This window comes from Cheilinus undulatus, linkage group 1 (assembly GCF_018320785.1).
Source record: "Cheilinus undulatus linkage group 1, ASM1832078v1, whole genome shotgun sequence".
Classification (NCBI taxonomy): Eukaryota; Metazoa; Chordata; class Actinopteri; order Labriformes; family Labridae; genus Cheilinus; species Cheilinus undulatus.
Window position 1 is genome coordinate 27,515,427 of NC_054865.1, and position 17,323 is coordinate 27,532,749.

Genomic DNA, 17,323 nt, shown 5'->3' on the forward strand with positions numbered 1-17,323 from the left:
CAAAGGTTCAGTGCATAGGTTTTATGATTTTTATTGAAATTTTGATATTTATGTGATGTTTTTATGTTTTTAAAGTGAATTTATCTACTTTAAAATTCCGTTTAATTTTTCTCGTCGAATGATGTAAATAGCAATTGTTAGGTAGCTATTTTTTCAAAGTAAAAGCATCAAACATGAAATGCATTGAAGCTAACAAACAGTTAGCATAATATGCTGTACTTTAACATGACACAGAAGTTGTGTTTTTTTATAAATGCTATTAAGCACAGATGATTTGTGTGAAACGCATATTTTCTGCGTATTAATCACACAAAAGCAATTACTAGCGTGTCTTATTTTGAAAAGCACAAACCGGATATTGACTTTGTAACAGCGCGAGACTTGATGATTTTTACCTTGTGATGGGGCTGCTGATGACAGAGGCAAAACAACCCGGGGAGAATTGTGTGTACTAACAACGAGCGTCGACTTGAAATATAACGTAACACTACCATTTTGATGGTTTATTAGGTCAACAACGGGGTAAGCTTCAGACCGCAACGAGCCGTTAATTAGCTAACGTTAAAACACATGACTGGAGTGCTGATAGCTAGCTTCCGTTAGCTCACTGTTGACATCTGTGTGTTGATGTTATGTTCCCTTTCACATGTAAAATACCACTTATTTTTAAATTTTACTCTGTTTAGCAAAAGATCAGTACAAAAGCATAAGAAATGCTGCTGCTGTTTAGGGAAACATTATTAGCAGCTATAATTGGTCTGTCACTGTGAGGTTAGCATTCGGTGTAACATAATATTTTGCATCAGTGTTCAGAGTGGCCTCATGTTTACCAAATCGTCAGTCTAATACCAGCGTGGTCATTAATAATCTGAATTGTGCACATTTATTTTTTATGAAATGATTTCTAAAATTGGCATCATTACACATTAATTGAGGGGATGAGGGCTGAAAAGTTCAAGGTGAGACTTCACTTATGAGCCGTTTTATACTAAAATTTAAAAGCTAACATAGTTTCCAGAGCAATAAGGCATAAATAGATTGCATTAACAAATATATAGCCGATAACATGCCTGTCTGACCAGCTCTGCTTACAGGTTTCCCACTAAGCTCTATTGCAGACGCTTGTCAGTGATGAGAATTTCTGTTACCCCAGATCCTTGGTGTGGCAATACAAAGCAGGCCCTGTTTCCCTTTTGAAAGAACTATGAATCAGTTCTTAAAGCTCACAGGATTGCATAACATAATTTACTGTAAGCTTTAAAGTGAATTAGAATTAAAGTCTAAGACAGCCCATAATAAAAGTTGGTTATTTTCTTGGGTCTGTATTCACTCTGTAAAGTCTGAAGAGTTACAACAAAACTCTTTATTAAGACCAGATAGAAACCAGTGATACTTCACTGTTCTTTGTTGTCTTTAGATGTAGCCCATGGACATGGCGTATGATGAGAGACTTGCACATTTCCGCCAAACCCGCCTCAATCCTTTTGATCGGGGAGAAGATGAAGAAGATGGTCCCCATGGAGGCAAGACACCACCCCAGCACGGTAAATCTCATTCCAGGATGCAAACATCTAAAACAAGGAATATGACCTTACTTTAAGGTCACTTCAACAGTTTTAGTTGGGATGGCAAATAAAAAATATTGTTTGGTTCCAGTGGCTAGACAATGTGTCCATCCTGCTTTGGCAAACATCCAGTTGTTTCACTAGTCTGCTCTACTCTGAAACGACGTTTGCTCTTGTAGACTGTATGAAATGCCAGTTAATGGGGGGGGGGGGTGCAGTTAATGTCATGTAAAAATGACAAATGTTTCTGTGTCTGTGGTCTGTCACGAGGACAATAACATGTCCAGCTTTGCTTGTATTCTTATCTATAGACATATTTGTATGAGGAGAAAATATATCATTGATATCTTGTAGAAAATGGGGTGTAATATTATGCTTATTATGAGATAAAAGATACTTCTTTCTTAGCAGATTTTGTAAGTCATTATGTATTGTTTTCTGAATGTCACTTGCTTGTAGATTTAAACACAGCAGCAACTTAAAAGACTGCTAAGTGCTTTGGCTGTTCATATAATTTGTAAAACTGATTTTGATAAAGTGAGTCCCTCAAGGATTTACACAGATTAATCAGTAAGATTCTTAAACATTAAGAGCAACAACAATAGGTGTCTGTCAATAAGTTTATGGAAAAGGAAGTTGGATAAACTTCAGCTGAACCAAAGGAAATGAAAACCATTGTTGTAAGCAGTACTCTAGTACCACTTCCTGCATTTCAGGCTTTAAGGAGTCAAAACAGTTCTGCTTGTTTGATATCAACTTGTAAGCCTGACATGCTGTTAGCTGTTCTGTTTTCTGGTGCGGTCTGTATTCCTGCTCCTTTGTCCTCCTCTGAGACGCTGACTTCATCTGACATGTTTTGCTCTGAGATCTATGCAGGTAATGACCATAATTATCTGCACTTCTTAAGATTAAGAGTTGAGATGTTGAAATATGGGAATATTGTGAATTACTGTGTATCATTTGACAATGTGAGTTTTTTGTGTCTAATATTATTTAATTTATTCATTTTTGCCTTATTTCCCATAACATCTTTCTTACATTCATAACTTAGAATAATGTGTTGATAAACCTCAAATGTCAACTTGATCAACCTGAAAAGAGTGACTTTGATAGTAGGGATGCACTACTTTGGATTTTTCCAAATATCCAATATGATAATATTTGTCTACTCATATTAAGCTGATACCAGCGACTCTTTATTGTAAAACAGTATACCAGTAACTCTTTTGTGATGGTCTATTTGACATAAAACAAGACAAATATTTTATTCTACCATAAATATTGGATTCCACCTTTTTCAAATATATAGGATAATATTTGGTAAAGAAAAGCAAAGTAATTTCTTAAGAAAACATGCACATAAATGCAAAATGTATTTTTTACATTAACAATAAAAATAAACTTTATCTATTTTTAAGAGCTATAAACAGCACTTTAAAACCTGTCACAACCTGCTGATAGTCAGTGAGCTCAGTAATTTTACTAAATGAAAATGTGACCCTATTTTGTGGAGCTTATATTTTCGAATTAAAATGATTCTGCTGATTGAACTGCAGGTGTACATGGTGGTTCCCTGTGAATATCCAGACAACATGCTTAAAATAGCATTAAAATAACATTTTTTCAAGTGCAAATAATACTAGCTATAGCGCAGAGAACTCACTTCAAGGGTTAAGGAGTTGAGGATTTAAAAAAAAGCAGATTTTAGCTGCGGTAAGTCTACTGATTCTACTTAAAACTCCACAAGCTCATAAATAAATTCATGTCCTATCTACAGCAGGTATGTGATCAGAAATGTGTCAAGTGCCAATACTGTGAATAAACTTTAAAGCTAATATCTGCACAATTCTGAAATTGTTCCAATGATATTTAGCATCTCCATTCAAAAATTTTATCATGGTACAAACATCTTTTAGAGTTGTTGTACTGTGTTTTCATTCACTTTCCTCTTTTTAATATTAAAAGAATGTCAGGGAATGTCAGTGGCCAAAAATCAACTTCCCAAAAGACTGAAGATTGCAGGGTGATCAAACTGTGTTTTTGAAACTGTAACTACTTCAGTAGACGGTTTTAGATACAAAAAACCCCCAAAAGATTAGAGATTTTCTTAAGTCAGTACAATGGATAGAGTAGTCTATATTTCAACACTGATGCATTTTACAGTTTGAAAGGTCAGTGTTTTGACGTCTAAAGTGGTTTCACTTCTGAAACCAAGAGGCTACTTCCATTTCTACCAATTTATGGTTTCTTCTGATTGTGTTGTTAAAATATGATGCAGCAAATATGGTCAAAAACATTAATCAATGGTGGCTCATCTCCATTTAATAAGGTTATCATCCCATTTTGCTTTTGTTAATGAATCCACATTAAGATGGTATTTAAGTTCAAGGTTGCAAATATTTGTGTGAAACATTGCACTTGAATATTGGCATTGCTCTTTGTTAAAATGGTTCAAGTAGGACTCCTTATGTTTTTATTACTAAAAATAACACATTGGTAGATTGATTGGGTATAGTTGAAGTGCAGCAATAAACCTCAAATCAGATCGAGTGAATTTGTCAGGTTTCTAGTGTAAAATTAACCTTGCAAAGCAGATGGATACGCCCGTTTCCTTGTTTCTCACGTGTGAAACAAATCCATCTGGCGGGTTAGTGTAAAATTGCTCATTGCTTTTATTTTTAGCCACATTTTGCTGAGTTGCTTCTAATAAATAAAAATATCAATTTTTTCTTCAGTCTTGAAATTAGATATTCTTTCTAATTTTATTTAAAGATCTTTGACTGGGAAGAAGAAGTCACCTATTGGTCAAACTTCAATCATATATCAAACTTCAGTATCAGCCCTACTTTTTAACAAATGTTACATTTCTAGTATATGCATGATGTCATTTAAAATTTTGAAATCAAGTTATTGTAGATTTATTTTTGGTAACATCTTTTTTTTTTTGGCCTTAAATGAAGTGGAAATGCTCCCTTTTCTCAACAGTTTTCCTCCTGTAAATGCTCTACTTTTTCTTCCTCATTATTGCAAATGTTTTGATTTGTATTTTTTTTCTGTATCAAACTGAATTATACAGTAGTGACCTTCAACGCTTCAGATACAGTCAGTCAAGTGGTATTCTTCATTTGACACAACAGATAAAACTGATATTTACATAATGGGAAAAATGGTGGAGTTTTAAAATTGTTCTCCCATTCATAATGTGTTTTAAATTTATTTCATTTCAAGATGCTTCATTTTTGTCTGCCTCATTGGCAGATGTTTTTGATTATTGAAATATGATGTTGATCTGGACTTGTCAGATGAATGCTCCTTAAAATATGTGAAATCAAATATATTTGACAATGAATTAGACAAATGCTTGATTAGATTTAAAGTTTCAACTAAAGTTTCAAGTAATTTGATTGGGTCGCCTTTTATCTGTTGGTAAGCAAATAAATGTTATAATTGTCCACAAACATATTGTATGTCACGCGGTAACCAAAGTTGGTTGTACGATAGCACTTTTTTTTTTTTTTTAATCTTTTTAATATTTTTTGGGGGGGCCTTTTTGTGCCTTTATTAGGGAGGGGAGGACAGTGGATAAACTCGGAAACAAGGAAGAGATTGGGGAGTGACATTTTTTAAACTTAGAAATGATTGCTGTGAAAATTAAACTATATATCCATCCATTTCAGTACTGTGTTAACACAAATAGACAAACTCCTACACACAGTCTAAATTGCACAAATGTTTCTAAAGGTCTGTACAGAAACATTGCCAATGTATTTGTGAAATATAAACAAAGCTCTCTCCTCTGCTTTCAGCATATTTGGTTAAAGAAAAGGACTACAGTTGAAAGAAAAGTATGTGAACCCTTTGGGATTTCTTGGATTTCTGCATAAATTGGTCATAAAATGTGTTCTGATCTTCATCTAAGTCACAACAATAGACAAACACAATCTGCTTAAACTAATACCGCACAAAAAAATCATATGTTTTCATGTTTTATTGAACAAAACATGTAAACATTTACAATGCAGGGTGGAAAAAAGTATATGAACCCCAAGGCTGATGACTTCTCCGAGAGCTAATTGGAACCAGGAGTCAGCCAACCTGGAGTCCAATCAATGTGATGAGATTGCATGTGTTGGTTAAAGCTGCCCTGCCCTATAAAAAACACACACCAGTTTTTTTTATAGGGCAGAGTTCGCTGTTCTCAAGAAGCATTGCCTGATGTGAACCATGCCTCACACAAAAGAGCTCTCAGAAGAACTACGATCAAGAATTGTTGACTTGCATGAAGCTTGAAAGGGTTACAAAAGTATTTCTAAAAGCCTTGATGTTCATGTGTCCACGGTAAGACAGACTGTCTACAAATGGAGAAAGTTCAGCACTGTTGCTACTCTCCCTAGGCGTGGTTGTCCTGTAAAGATGACTGCAAGAGCACAGCGCAGAATGCTTAATGAGGTGAAGAAGAATCCTAGAGTGTCAGGTAAAGACTTACAGAAATCTCTGGCACATGCTAACATTTGTGTTGACAAATCTACAATAAGTAAAACATTTAACAAGAATGGAGTTCATGGGAAGACACCACGGAGGAAGCCACTGCTGTCCGAAAAAAAAACATTGCTGCACATTTGAAGTTTGCAAAAGAGCACCTGGATGGTCCACAGCAAAATATTCTGTGGACAGATGAAACCAAAATTGAGTTGTTTGGAAGGAACACACAACGCTATGAGTGGAGAAAAAAAATCACAGCACACCAACATCAAAACCTCATCCCAACTGTGGCTTTGCTGCCTCAGGGCCTGGACGGATTGCTGTCATTGATGGAAAAATGTATTCCCAAGTTTATCAAGACATTTGCAGGAAAACCTAAGACCATCTGTCCGCCAACTGAAGCTCAACAGAGGATGAGTGATGCAACAGGACAACGACCCAAAGCATAGAAGTAAATCAACAACAGAATGGCTTCAAGAGAAGAAAATATGCCTGGAGTGGCCCAGTCAGAGTCCTGGCTTAGCCCAATTGAGATGCTGTGGCATGACCTCAAGAGAGCGATTCACACCAGACATCCCAAGAATATTGCTGAACTGAAACAGTTTTGTAAAGAGGAATGGTCTAAAATTCCTCCTGACTGTTGTGCAGGTCTGATCTGCAACTACAGGAAACGTTTGGTTGAGGTTATTGCTGCCAAGGGGGGTCAACCAGTCATCAGCCTAGGGGCTCACATACTTTTTCCACCCTGCACTGTGAATGTTTACATGTTTTGTTCAATAAAAACATGAAAACATATGATTTTTGTGCGGTATTAGTTTAAGCAGACTGTGTTTGTCTATTGTTGTGACTTAGATGAAGATCAGAACACATTTTATGACCAATTTATGCAGAAATCCAAGAAATCCCAAGGGGTTCACATACTTTTTCTTGCAACTGTATATGTTTTTTTAATCTTCAGTACGTCTTGATTTTTTGAGCATAAAGTCACAGAGATTGTGTAGTTTCAAGTTTAGATAATTATTAAAGTAAAAACAAATTCACATTATTCAGCTCAGTGTAATACAGTTTTTATGACACAGTAGGTGTGTGTCTTGTCTGATAGCTTAGTTACACATTACTGAAAACTGCCTCATAACTGATTCCCTCAGTTATCTGTTGTGTTGTTACATTTTTATTCTTGTTCTCTTAAGTGTAGTCAGAGTTTAAAGGACTGTCCTAAGTTGCTGCAGTCATGAGTTTGAAAAAAGAATGCATGACTGAGTGCACTTACAAGACAAGTTATGTATGTTAACAAGAAGAACATGGCTTTATGCAACATTATCTTCTTTTCAGAAGTGAGGCCAGAGCTGTTCTCTGCGATGAGAACCCAAAGCTCAGATCGGACCATGGACCTCGGTCTAGCTGAAGACCACTTTTCAAGGCCTGTGGTGAGTAAAGTATTGCTTGTGTTATGTGAATTTAATTTACTTCCTCAAATAAATACTGCAAGCGCAGACATTCATTTACTGTTTTTCATATGTAACAGGGTTCGTTTGTGGCATCCGACATTGAACAGCTGAAACTGGCCATAGAGGAGTGTAAAAAGCTGATCCTGGAGCTGCCAGAACATTCAGAGCGACAGAAGGACACCGTGGTCAAACTTATCCACCTACGTCTCAAACTGCAGGAGCTAAAGGTTGGTGCATGAGAGGGGGTGGAGAAAAAGATGATGTGATAATTTCTCTTGATGTAATCAGAAAAGAAACTCATAATTGATTAATTTCAGTTGCATGTTTCTGATTTTGTGGAACGTAGCCTTGTTCACAGTTATTTACAGATAAGAATGCATTATGTAAAGCACTGCCTTTCTGAGTCAGAAATTCCTGAAGCATAAGGTGCTTTCAAGTGCATTTGGAAATTATGGCATTAGGGCATTTCTTTTTAAAGAATAATGTTCCTGGTGAAATAGTGCATTAAAAAAGTTTTTGCAATAGGCTGCCCCAAAATACTCAAATGGAAATGAAAAAAACAAGGAAAATTAGTTGTGGCTGAGGGGCTGTTAGCAGGTCAAAAAATAAATAAATGTTGATACTGTTTTTCTGTAATGCATCAATGAAAAACATGTAGTCTATACACAGTGGTGTATAGAAGAGTAGGTGTATGCTTTTGATAGGTGGATAGGGTTGGAGGAGGCTATCCTAGTCTAAAGTTGTGTTTGATAAACTAGGCTTCACAGGCTGCCTATTTATAGCTAACTAGATACCTGAGTTGTGAGGCCTATTTAATGTCTACAACCCATTTTGAGTTAAGACTTTCTTCAGCTGTCTTGGATCAGTGCTGACCCCTTATCCACTGCTCTATATGAGATACATAAAGGGTAAACATTGCAGACATTCTTTGACAATGATAAAAAAAAGATGATTAAAAATGCAACATCCTGCAAAACCTCCTCATATTTCAGCATCCATTCATTACTACTAGATTCTTTCAAGGTTATGAATGCAAGTATCAACAGTTGAATCAGATACTTTACCATCATGTCAGTATTTTGATGCATTTTATGGAAATATAAAATGTTGAGTCAAACAGCTCATTTAAAACGATCAAAATCCTTTTCTTATAGATGTTTTTACTGATATTGAACCAATGAAGACCATGACATATGGAGAAGTTTGGAATAATAAACAGCACTGTATACCATGTTACATAACAATGATAAATTATGCTAAATTGCATGATGTAAATTGAAAAGATAGTCTTTATTGCTTCTGTAGAATAATTCAAGGACAACCGAGGGATGATGAGATGAGGTAAAAGTAAAGAAGTAGCATATAATTACTATTACTTCCTGTTGCAATAAGTGTATCTAAGCTAACAATTTGAATGCTGGGCGAAATTAGTCCTAAACACCTATCCAGGCATACTCAAATTAATCTGAATGCTGTGTTTGAACCATCTGGAGTACTAGTGAAAATAAGGCGTTTTTAGAAAGGTAACACTCTGAAGTTTCTTCCTAAACTGTCAGGCTCATTGTAGCTGTTACTGATATTGACCAATACAATAAAAAAGTTCCCTGTCTTAAACAGAGGCCTGTAGATGACTGTAGCTGGGAGTTAGAGAACCCAACTGGACCAAAGCACGAAGGCTTAACTAGTTAAGGTTCAAAGGTGATAACAAGAGAACAGAAAGAGAGTATTTTACATCTTTTTTACGAGACTCCAAAAAGGATCGAGGTTGTGGGACATTTTTCTATAGAGCATTGCCAATAAGTATCCGAAAAGCATATTACAGCAAATACAGTGAACTATTAAGAACAACAGCAGAAAATTTGAAGTAATAAAAAAAGTCTTGAATCTTTATGGGTGTAACATGTTTTTGGAGTAAAAATTAACTGGATTCAGATTGTGGGGACTCAGGCAACAGGCTTGTTTTTGATGTAATATTATGATCAATAGAGCTTTTAATGGTGAGCTGTGTCACTTTTATTATTGTTTGTTTGTTTGTAGCCTAACAAATGCATTAATTGTGGCTGCTGAGGTGGTTTTATCCTGAAATGGTCATCATGCTCATAATCCTTAGAATCAAAGCTTTCCACTAATGTTTAGTAGCAGTATACTTAAGAACAGTCTTTATAAATAACTGAATATTTAAAAAAAAATCATCTACCAGCTCACTGCTGGGCCCTCTGATACTGACATTTTATGTAGTGTTCATGCTCTTGGTGAATTTTGTTTCTGTGCCCTCAAAGGACCCGGAGGAGGACGAGCCTAATCTGAGAACTCTACTGGAGCATCGCTTCTCGAAAGAGAAGAGCAAGAGCGTCAAACAGACCTGTGACAAGTGTAGCACAATTATCTGGGGCCTTATTCAGACTTGGTATACCTGCACAGGTGAGAGACACCCTATGCACTGTATCACTGTGAAGAAATTATTGTCCAAAAATCAGAAGTAGAAAGCCTTTCTCGTCATTGTAAATAAATACAAAAAAAATTAGTACTACCACTCAAGTGGTGCATTCCGTTCTAACAAAAAAACAGAACATTCAGTAATAAGGCATTTTATTGTACATCTCATAAAAGGGGAAGCTTTTTAAGGTCACACCAGTTCCTTTTTGAAATTCAGCTTTATTTGCAGGATGAATAGCTCTTTCTGTGCTGTTCTTGTCATACATACACACACTTTGGTTTATGTTGCCAGAAGCTGGATTCATTTTCTCTGGATTTGTTTCATGAATGGTGGAGCACGATACCAGCTCTTTGAAACAGTTAAAAAGTCATTTATCTCATATCAACTTAACTTTCCCTTCATTTGGTTTCAGGTTGTTATTACCGTTGCCATAGTAAGTGTATGAACCTGATTACCAAGCCCTGTGTCAGGTCCAAGGTCAGCCACCAGTCGGAGTATGAGCTCAGCATCTGTCCAGAGATAGGACTGGACCGACAGGACTACCGCTGTGCAGAATGTCGCATACCTATTTCACTGAGTGAGTACAAACTGAGCTTTATAATTCTGTATGTAATGATGTAATAGGATAATATTGATTTATTAATAGTAATTGATCCAATGATGATAATGATACCTCTTATGATCTGAAAAGCAGATCAAGACTATTAGAAACAAGATTTTTTTATTTCTATATATTTATATGCCTGCACCTGCTGGCATGTGGTAGCCATCAGACAAGATGATTTTCTGCATGCTGCAGAAATAGTATTTATTTATATTTTCAAAAACAAATGTTTGCAGTGAGTGATCCATTGGACTGATACAAAAAGTGGGATAAGATTTTTTTTCATTAAATACTATATCTACCTGGTAGTATCAGCAAAAAAAAGTAAGAACCACTTATTTGTCCACAGGTTTAACCAAAGTCTTCCTATGCATGTGCAAAAAAGTATTCTCTAAAAAAAGATCACCTGGCTGTCTTTCAGCTATCCAACTTATCACTTTGATCCTTATTTGTCAGTTGGGCACAGAAACTGGTGCAGATCCCACTGCAGAAATCATCTTAAAATAGGGTCCACTTGTATAATTCATAAGGTGTGCGTGTCATGCCAATCACAGTGTGCAAATGACCAGATGTTTATAAATGTGACTGCAAAAAAGAATTGTTATTTAAACACCACAACCTTCATGGTTCTGCTGGCCTCACCTGCAGAATTTGCAACATGGATGGACTTAATTTGGCTAAAAAGAAACTTCTGACCTGAAGATTGACACAGAAAGACGAGGAGAAGTAGAAAGAAATCAAACTATGTTGTTTGGAAGCCTGACAGTGGGATTAAAGAGAGTAAGAAACTGTCTTCAAGAAAATCTTTGCTTCACTGAACAATGTTGGTGTGGACAAACCAACTCCACCTCAAGTTTTGATATTTAATTTATACATCCTTGATGAGGAACTTGTTTTACTGAGACTATAATGATCACAATTCTTTACACTCAAGCTAAAAAAGGCTGACTTCAAAACCAAGATCACAATAATAAAAGTCCTATTTCAGAGGCTAAAAGTAAATTTAGTTTTCTCAAGAGTTTCCGCTGTCCTTTCAAATAAATGCATTTTATGTTTTTTTTTCTGCTCAAATCTTCCACAGTATTTGCAACAGTGACATGATAACATACCTGCGAGCATTCATAATTCCTAAAAGCAGCCCACTAATCATTTAAGTAAATCAACAAAGAAAACAATCATTCATCAAAATGACGCACAAAGAAGTCACCTAACTGCTTGTCTGCTCAACGTAAGTAAAAGAAAAAAAATAGTACTTGGAAATTAGTACAAACACTGTGCTACTATTCTATGCTGAATTGGAATGTGCATACATAACCAAGACCTAGTGTGGGATTTGTGAGTATCCTACATGCTGATTTCTATTGATAGATGCAGAGCTTTGCATTCAAATGGCATAACACCCAGTTTCTGTCATATGTGTGTTTGATAAAGGCCAGGTAACATTTTCAGTGGAAAATGTAAAACAGTTCAAGTCCAAAGTTTGTTCAATAGTTTGACTTGTATGGTTATCTTTTAGGGGGGGTGCCAAGTGAAGCCAGACAGTGTGACTACACAGGCCAGTATTACTGCAGCACATGCCACTGGAACGACACAGCCATCATACCAGCGAGGGTCATCCACAACTGGGAGTTTGAACCAAGAAAGGTACCCTCAATAGGCAAGAAGTTCACAGAATACTTTAAAAGATACAAGTCCCTTCAGCCTTTATGCTGGCAACAGATGGACAAACCAAAAACATTGTGCCTTTAGCCATGGCTGTACATCCATTCATCCAGGCCATTTTATGAATGCATTATCCTAAGAGTGCTTTCTTCAAACTTTGCAAAAATGTTCACCCTGACTCAAGGATAGATCACGCTATCACAGAAAGCACCACAGCCCTTTTACTTAACCCATGACTATACTTTGATTGACTTGATTCTTCTCTAAGGTGGTCAACACAAGTGCCAGGCAGTAGTTCTAGTTTTGTATTGACATGTTAGTCTTGGTGCCATGTTGTTGTGTTTTTACTGTAAGCTACTCTTTGTCCTGTCATCTGCAGCTGAGCGTTCATACATTTTTCTGCCAAGTATCAGAATTTTATTAGAAAAGTCAGTTTAGCAGTCACGAATGCCTGCATAGACTTAGAAATCAAACTTAGTGGGTCTTATGTCTTCTTTTTAATGTCGTTTAAGAAGAATGAAACATAATCAGATTTCTACATCTAATTAGAAAAATGTCTGTTTTTTTGAAAGCCAGTTAGCATCTGACCCACTTTGAATGTCGATCCAGGCCTGGTGATGCAAACTGACTTTGCTAGTTTTGCCTCTGTGAAGGTTCACCAAGCACCACTGTGCCTCATTATGAAAAAAATACACATTATGATAAAGCTGGCCACTGGTAAACATCAGTCTGTTTCCTGACATCACATCTCTTTTCCAGGTTTGTCGATCGTCACTGCGTTACCTGGCCCTGATGATGTCACGACCAGTGCTGAAGCTGAAAGAAATTAACCCGCTGCTGTTCAACTTTGTTGAGGAACTGGTTGAGATCCGGGTATGTACATTTTTTTACTTTTCTGGAGGCTCCTGCATAGACCCATAATACTGTGGAGACGTTATAGAAGTTATTCATATGTGGTCAGAAAGGAACCTTTCAAAGATATTTTAGAATATATAAAAATGTAATGTATATTGTATTTTCTGTCAAAGGTTTTTCTATGTCTTGAACCAGCAGTGACATTTGTAAGAGTTTACATCAGATGCTGTTACTCTGAAAATCAGACCTTTTAGATGTATGAAGTTCTACCAGCCCCAGCAGTCAGATGCAAGATCTACAACTCAGTGCATTAAGTGCGACTTGACAGTGTGTGTGGCTTTGTGTGTGTCTTTGTGAATTTCACAGAAACTCAGACAAGACATTCTGCTGATGAAACCATATTTTATAACTTGTAAGGAGGCCATGGAGGCTCGGCTATTACTACAGGTCAGCAGCCCTTCACATCTTTTAACTACTTATTAAAGAAACTGCTGTGCATAAACTGTCACACTGGACTTGTCATAACAAGCTGAGACCATAAGAATTATGTCACAACAGCACCATCATGTGGTGAAAAGTCAACTTTTTGAGTTGCATTGAGAAATGTTCCTGATGTATGAGTGAGGCATTTTTGTGTGATTTTAAATGTTTAAATGTCTGTTTATGTTTAAAGTTACTATTTTCTTAGAACTTCTGTTTTTCAGTTTAAAACTTGACAGTGTTTGCATTGATATTTATGATTTGGTTGAAAGGTAAAAGTCAAAAAATGCTGTTACAGTCTATTTTTTCCATGTGCATGTGTTATGTTTCATGATGCAGAAGTTAATCCATGGTTTTGTTTTGGTTTCCCAGCTACAAGATCGGCAGCACTTTGTGGAGAACGATGACATGTACTCACTGCAGGATTTGATCGACATTTCAAGCGGCAGACTCAGCTGCTCCCTCACAGAGATTCACACCACATTTGCAAAGCACATCAAACTTGACTGTGATGTGAGTTTCACCCTGTAGCACAGAGAATATATTTATGGTTTCACTCTTTCAATCTCATCATATCTTCAGCTAGAAAAGAGACAGTTTTCATTAAATATTAAATGAGGGAGTAGAAAATATGCCATACTCAAACCCTGACTTTTGTCCTTTTTTGTGTGTTTTTGTGTAGCGTTGTCAGGCCAAAGGATTTGTGTGTGAGCTGTGTAAGGAGGGAGATATCCTTTTTCCTTTTGACAGTCACACCTCAGTCTGCCATGACTGCTCTGCTGTCTTCCACAGGTCAGTCACACCAACCAAACGGATTCATGGATGCTCTTGTGAATGTTGTAAAACATAGTAACTGGTTGGAGATGGTACAGTGTCAATGCTGAAAAAGTTTTTCTGCTCTGCTGATGTTGAGCTACTTAAAATCCTAAAACATCCCAAGATCATTGAATGGATTGAAATAAATACTGCATTTATTAGTCTGATTATGATGACCTAAATAAACAACATGAATATGACATATTTAATAAAAGTTGTTTTGTGTTTCTTCAGGGATTGTTATTATGACAACTCCACAACGTGTCCGAAATGTACTCGGATGACTGATCGCAAGCAAGACGAGGTTTCAGATGTAAAAGATGCCTAACTCTGAAAATGAAGGCTGGATTTTGCACTTTGCCTGGTGTTGTTGAAGATTTGCTTCCCGTGTTTTTCCTGGTTTGTTTTGTGCTTTGTGTATACTGTAGTGTCTTAATGGTCCTGTGCACTACATAATGAAGCAGGGTACCCAAAAACCCACTTGTAAATTAATATATATTTTTATCAAACTTTTTAAATCATACTGAAATTCGATGGACTGAACACTGTGTGTGTTTGTGTTAGTGTCTACTTTTATAAATGTACAATATACATGAAATTTGATGACAAGCCAACATAACAGTGGGTGATTTTTAGGAATGCACATTATTGGATCTTATCGGATGATGCAGATGCCAAAATTCACAGTCATTATGGACAATATTGATACTGATATATGTATGTAGTTAAGACCTAAGAACTTCAGTCCTTAAAACACACTTTAGATTAAAGGATTGATGATAAACAAAAAGACTTCAGCTGATGTAGGTCTGTTGGTCTTGGCTGAAACTCTACAAATTTAAAAATATTGACAGCTGATACTTTGGTTGTAAGTGTTGGCAGAAGTTTGCATATCTGTGGACACCGTCAGCAGATTTAAAATTATACCTCTACCATGCCAATAATATCCTGCATCTCCCTTGTTTATGCATGCTACAAGCCTCAACTGCATTTAGCTGTACTGCCAACATAGGCGAATGGTTTAACATACATTTTTAGACTCATAAATCCAGCCTACTGATGCAAAATCACAAAACCCATGAAACTATACAACCCAGAAACCTCCCTTTTAGCCTCTGCATCTCTGTTTTGTTTTTCTCAAATCCTCCAAAAGAGCAACCTTGCACAGAACTTTACAAGCAACAATTTATTGTTCAGTATTAATTTGATGGACTGTTTTTTTTTTTGTCTGAACATTCCTATTATTTGTTAAAATGCCATTCATCTCTAATATCCCTGAAGCAGCATGTGCTCTACCTTCATTTGTGTTCCCTGCATTTTCTTTTTAGACTCATTCTGTTGATCAGCTTATGTTGTGCAATGTTTGAAACACATTTTCAGGTCTCAGAGCAATATTTTGTTCCCCTAGTTAAAGTAAAGGTCTCGGTTTTTTATTTTACGTAAGCCAACATAGATGCTGAAAGAAAAAATGCATGGTTTGCATTTGTTTGACCAAACAACTTGCATAAAACCAGATCAAAGCTATAGGTTGAAAATATACCTACATCTACAGAAACAAAGCATGCCTCGTCAGTAAATTTTCTTCAGTAGATCATTTTCTTAAAAAATGTCCTTTACTATGTTGAATACTGTGAACTCATCGTAGTCAGTCTGTTCTGTGTTTAACCAGGTTCAGTTTAGTGCACTGTGTAGCAAATAGATGTGAAATCTTATAAAAACGGTGTGCCTAAGTTTATCAGCAGCTAACATACAAGCGTCTTAATACACTAACGTTCATGGTAAATGATTCAGTCTTAGTGTTCCTATAGCACATTATGTCCAGAGATGACAACGATGTTATGTGACATCTTTGGTAATGTAAAAACGTGCAATTCTGAAGTATTTGTCTTAAAATAATCAGTTTTGGCTGTGTTATCTTTCAGCATGATGTTCTGTTTTTTTTTTTCAAACTAATTGATAGACATGCCTTTTGTGAAAGCCATGTCCTGTTGGAAAACATGGAGTAATGCATGAATAAAGATATGACGTGTTAAAGCTGCAGTTTTGTGTTCGTTAGGGTTCTTAGTATCTCAGATGTGGAAATTTGACCTTTTCTTAACAGCATTAGAATAATAATTGGAAAAAATATTTGAATGCATTCATTATTAGCAGACAGTTTACAATTATATCTCATGTTCTGACTGAATGTTTGACTGTGCAAAAAAAATGTCATCCAATTTTATTGTAAACACAGCCTGACCTGACCCCTTAAGGCCCTTGTAACCCTGCTTCTGTTTTGTAACCCCAAGTACACATAAGATCTGTTTTTTTTATGGTCAAAAGGAAAGAAAAAAAACAAAATAATCAAAAAAATATTAGAATAACATGCAGTGCTGTGTACCGTTTTACTACATGAGCAATACAATGCCTGTGAAAAGTATTCAGGCCGTTGGATGTTTTGCTTCCCAGTGAGGATGGTGAGTTTGTGGTGATGGGCAGTGTCTGGTGTTCACCAAACATAGCACCCTGCCTGAAGGTCAAAAAGCACTATTTTGGTCTCACAGACCGAGGAACTTTCTTCCACTTGACTATGGAGTCTCCCACATGCCCTCTGGCAAGCTCTAGTTGAAATTCAATATAGGTTTTCTCATTTACACTCTCTATTAAAGCTTTGGTGAAGAACAGTTGTTGTATGCAGAGTCTCTACCATCTCAGCTGCAGAAGCTCGTAACTCCTTCAGTGTAGTCATAGGTGTCTTGGTGGCTTCTCAGTCTCCTTCTTGCATTCAGTTTGTGAGGATGGCCTGATCCAGGTGTATTTACACATGTGCCATATTCCTTCCATTTCTTGATGGATTAAACTGAACTCTGAGGGATTCTGTGCAGTGGAAATTTGTTTGTATCCATTCTCTGACTTACACTTTTGAAAACATTTTCTCTGAGTTGCTTGGAGTGTTCTTTTGTCTTCATGGTGTAATGTTAGCCAGGAATATTTA

The 17,323-nt window shown here is 36.4% G+C and overlaps 1 protein-coding gene across 4 annotated transcripts; it reads left to right on the forward strand.

The window, feature by feature from the left end:
* The first annotated feature begins 389 nt into the window (after positions 1 to 389).
* def8 (differentially expressed in FDCP 8 homolog) lies at positions 390 to 17,009 on the forward strand. 4 transcript variants are annotated; one of them, XM_041783278.1, is made up of 12 exons: positions 390 to 522; positions 1,418 to 1,544; positions 7,383 to 7,474; positions 7,573 to 7,722; positions 9,775 to 9,916; positions 10,345 to 10,509; positions 12,053 to 12,180; positions 12,958 to 13,071; positions 13,420 to 13,500; positions 13,906 to 14,046; positions 14,216 to 14,325; positions 14,584 to 17,008. In XM_041783278.1, the coding sequence occupies exons 2-12, from the start codon at positions 1,427 to 1,429 to the stop codon at positions 14,675 to 14,677; spliced, it is 1,335 nt and encodes a 444-aa protein (XP_041639212.1). In that variant the 5' UTR covers positions 390 to 522; positions 1,418 to 1,426; the 3' UTR covers positions 14,678 to 17,008. The 4 variants fall into 4 exon arrangements, with proteins under 4 accessions (XP_041639212.1, XP_041639203.1, XP_041639189.1 ...); XM_041783269.1 differs by having other exon boundaries at positions 7,380 to 7,474; positions 14,584 to 17,007; XM_041783255.1 differs by lacking the exons at positions 390 to 522; positions 1,418 to 1,544 and adding an exon at positions 2,248 to 2,441 and having other exon boundaries at positions 7,380 to 7,474; positions 14,584 to 17,009.
* The last annotated feature ends 314 nt before the right edge of the window (positions 17,010 to 17,323 follow it).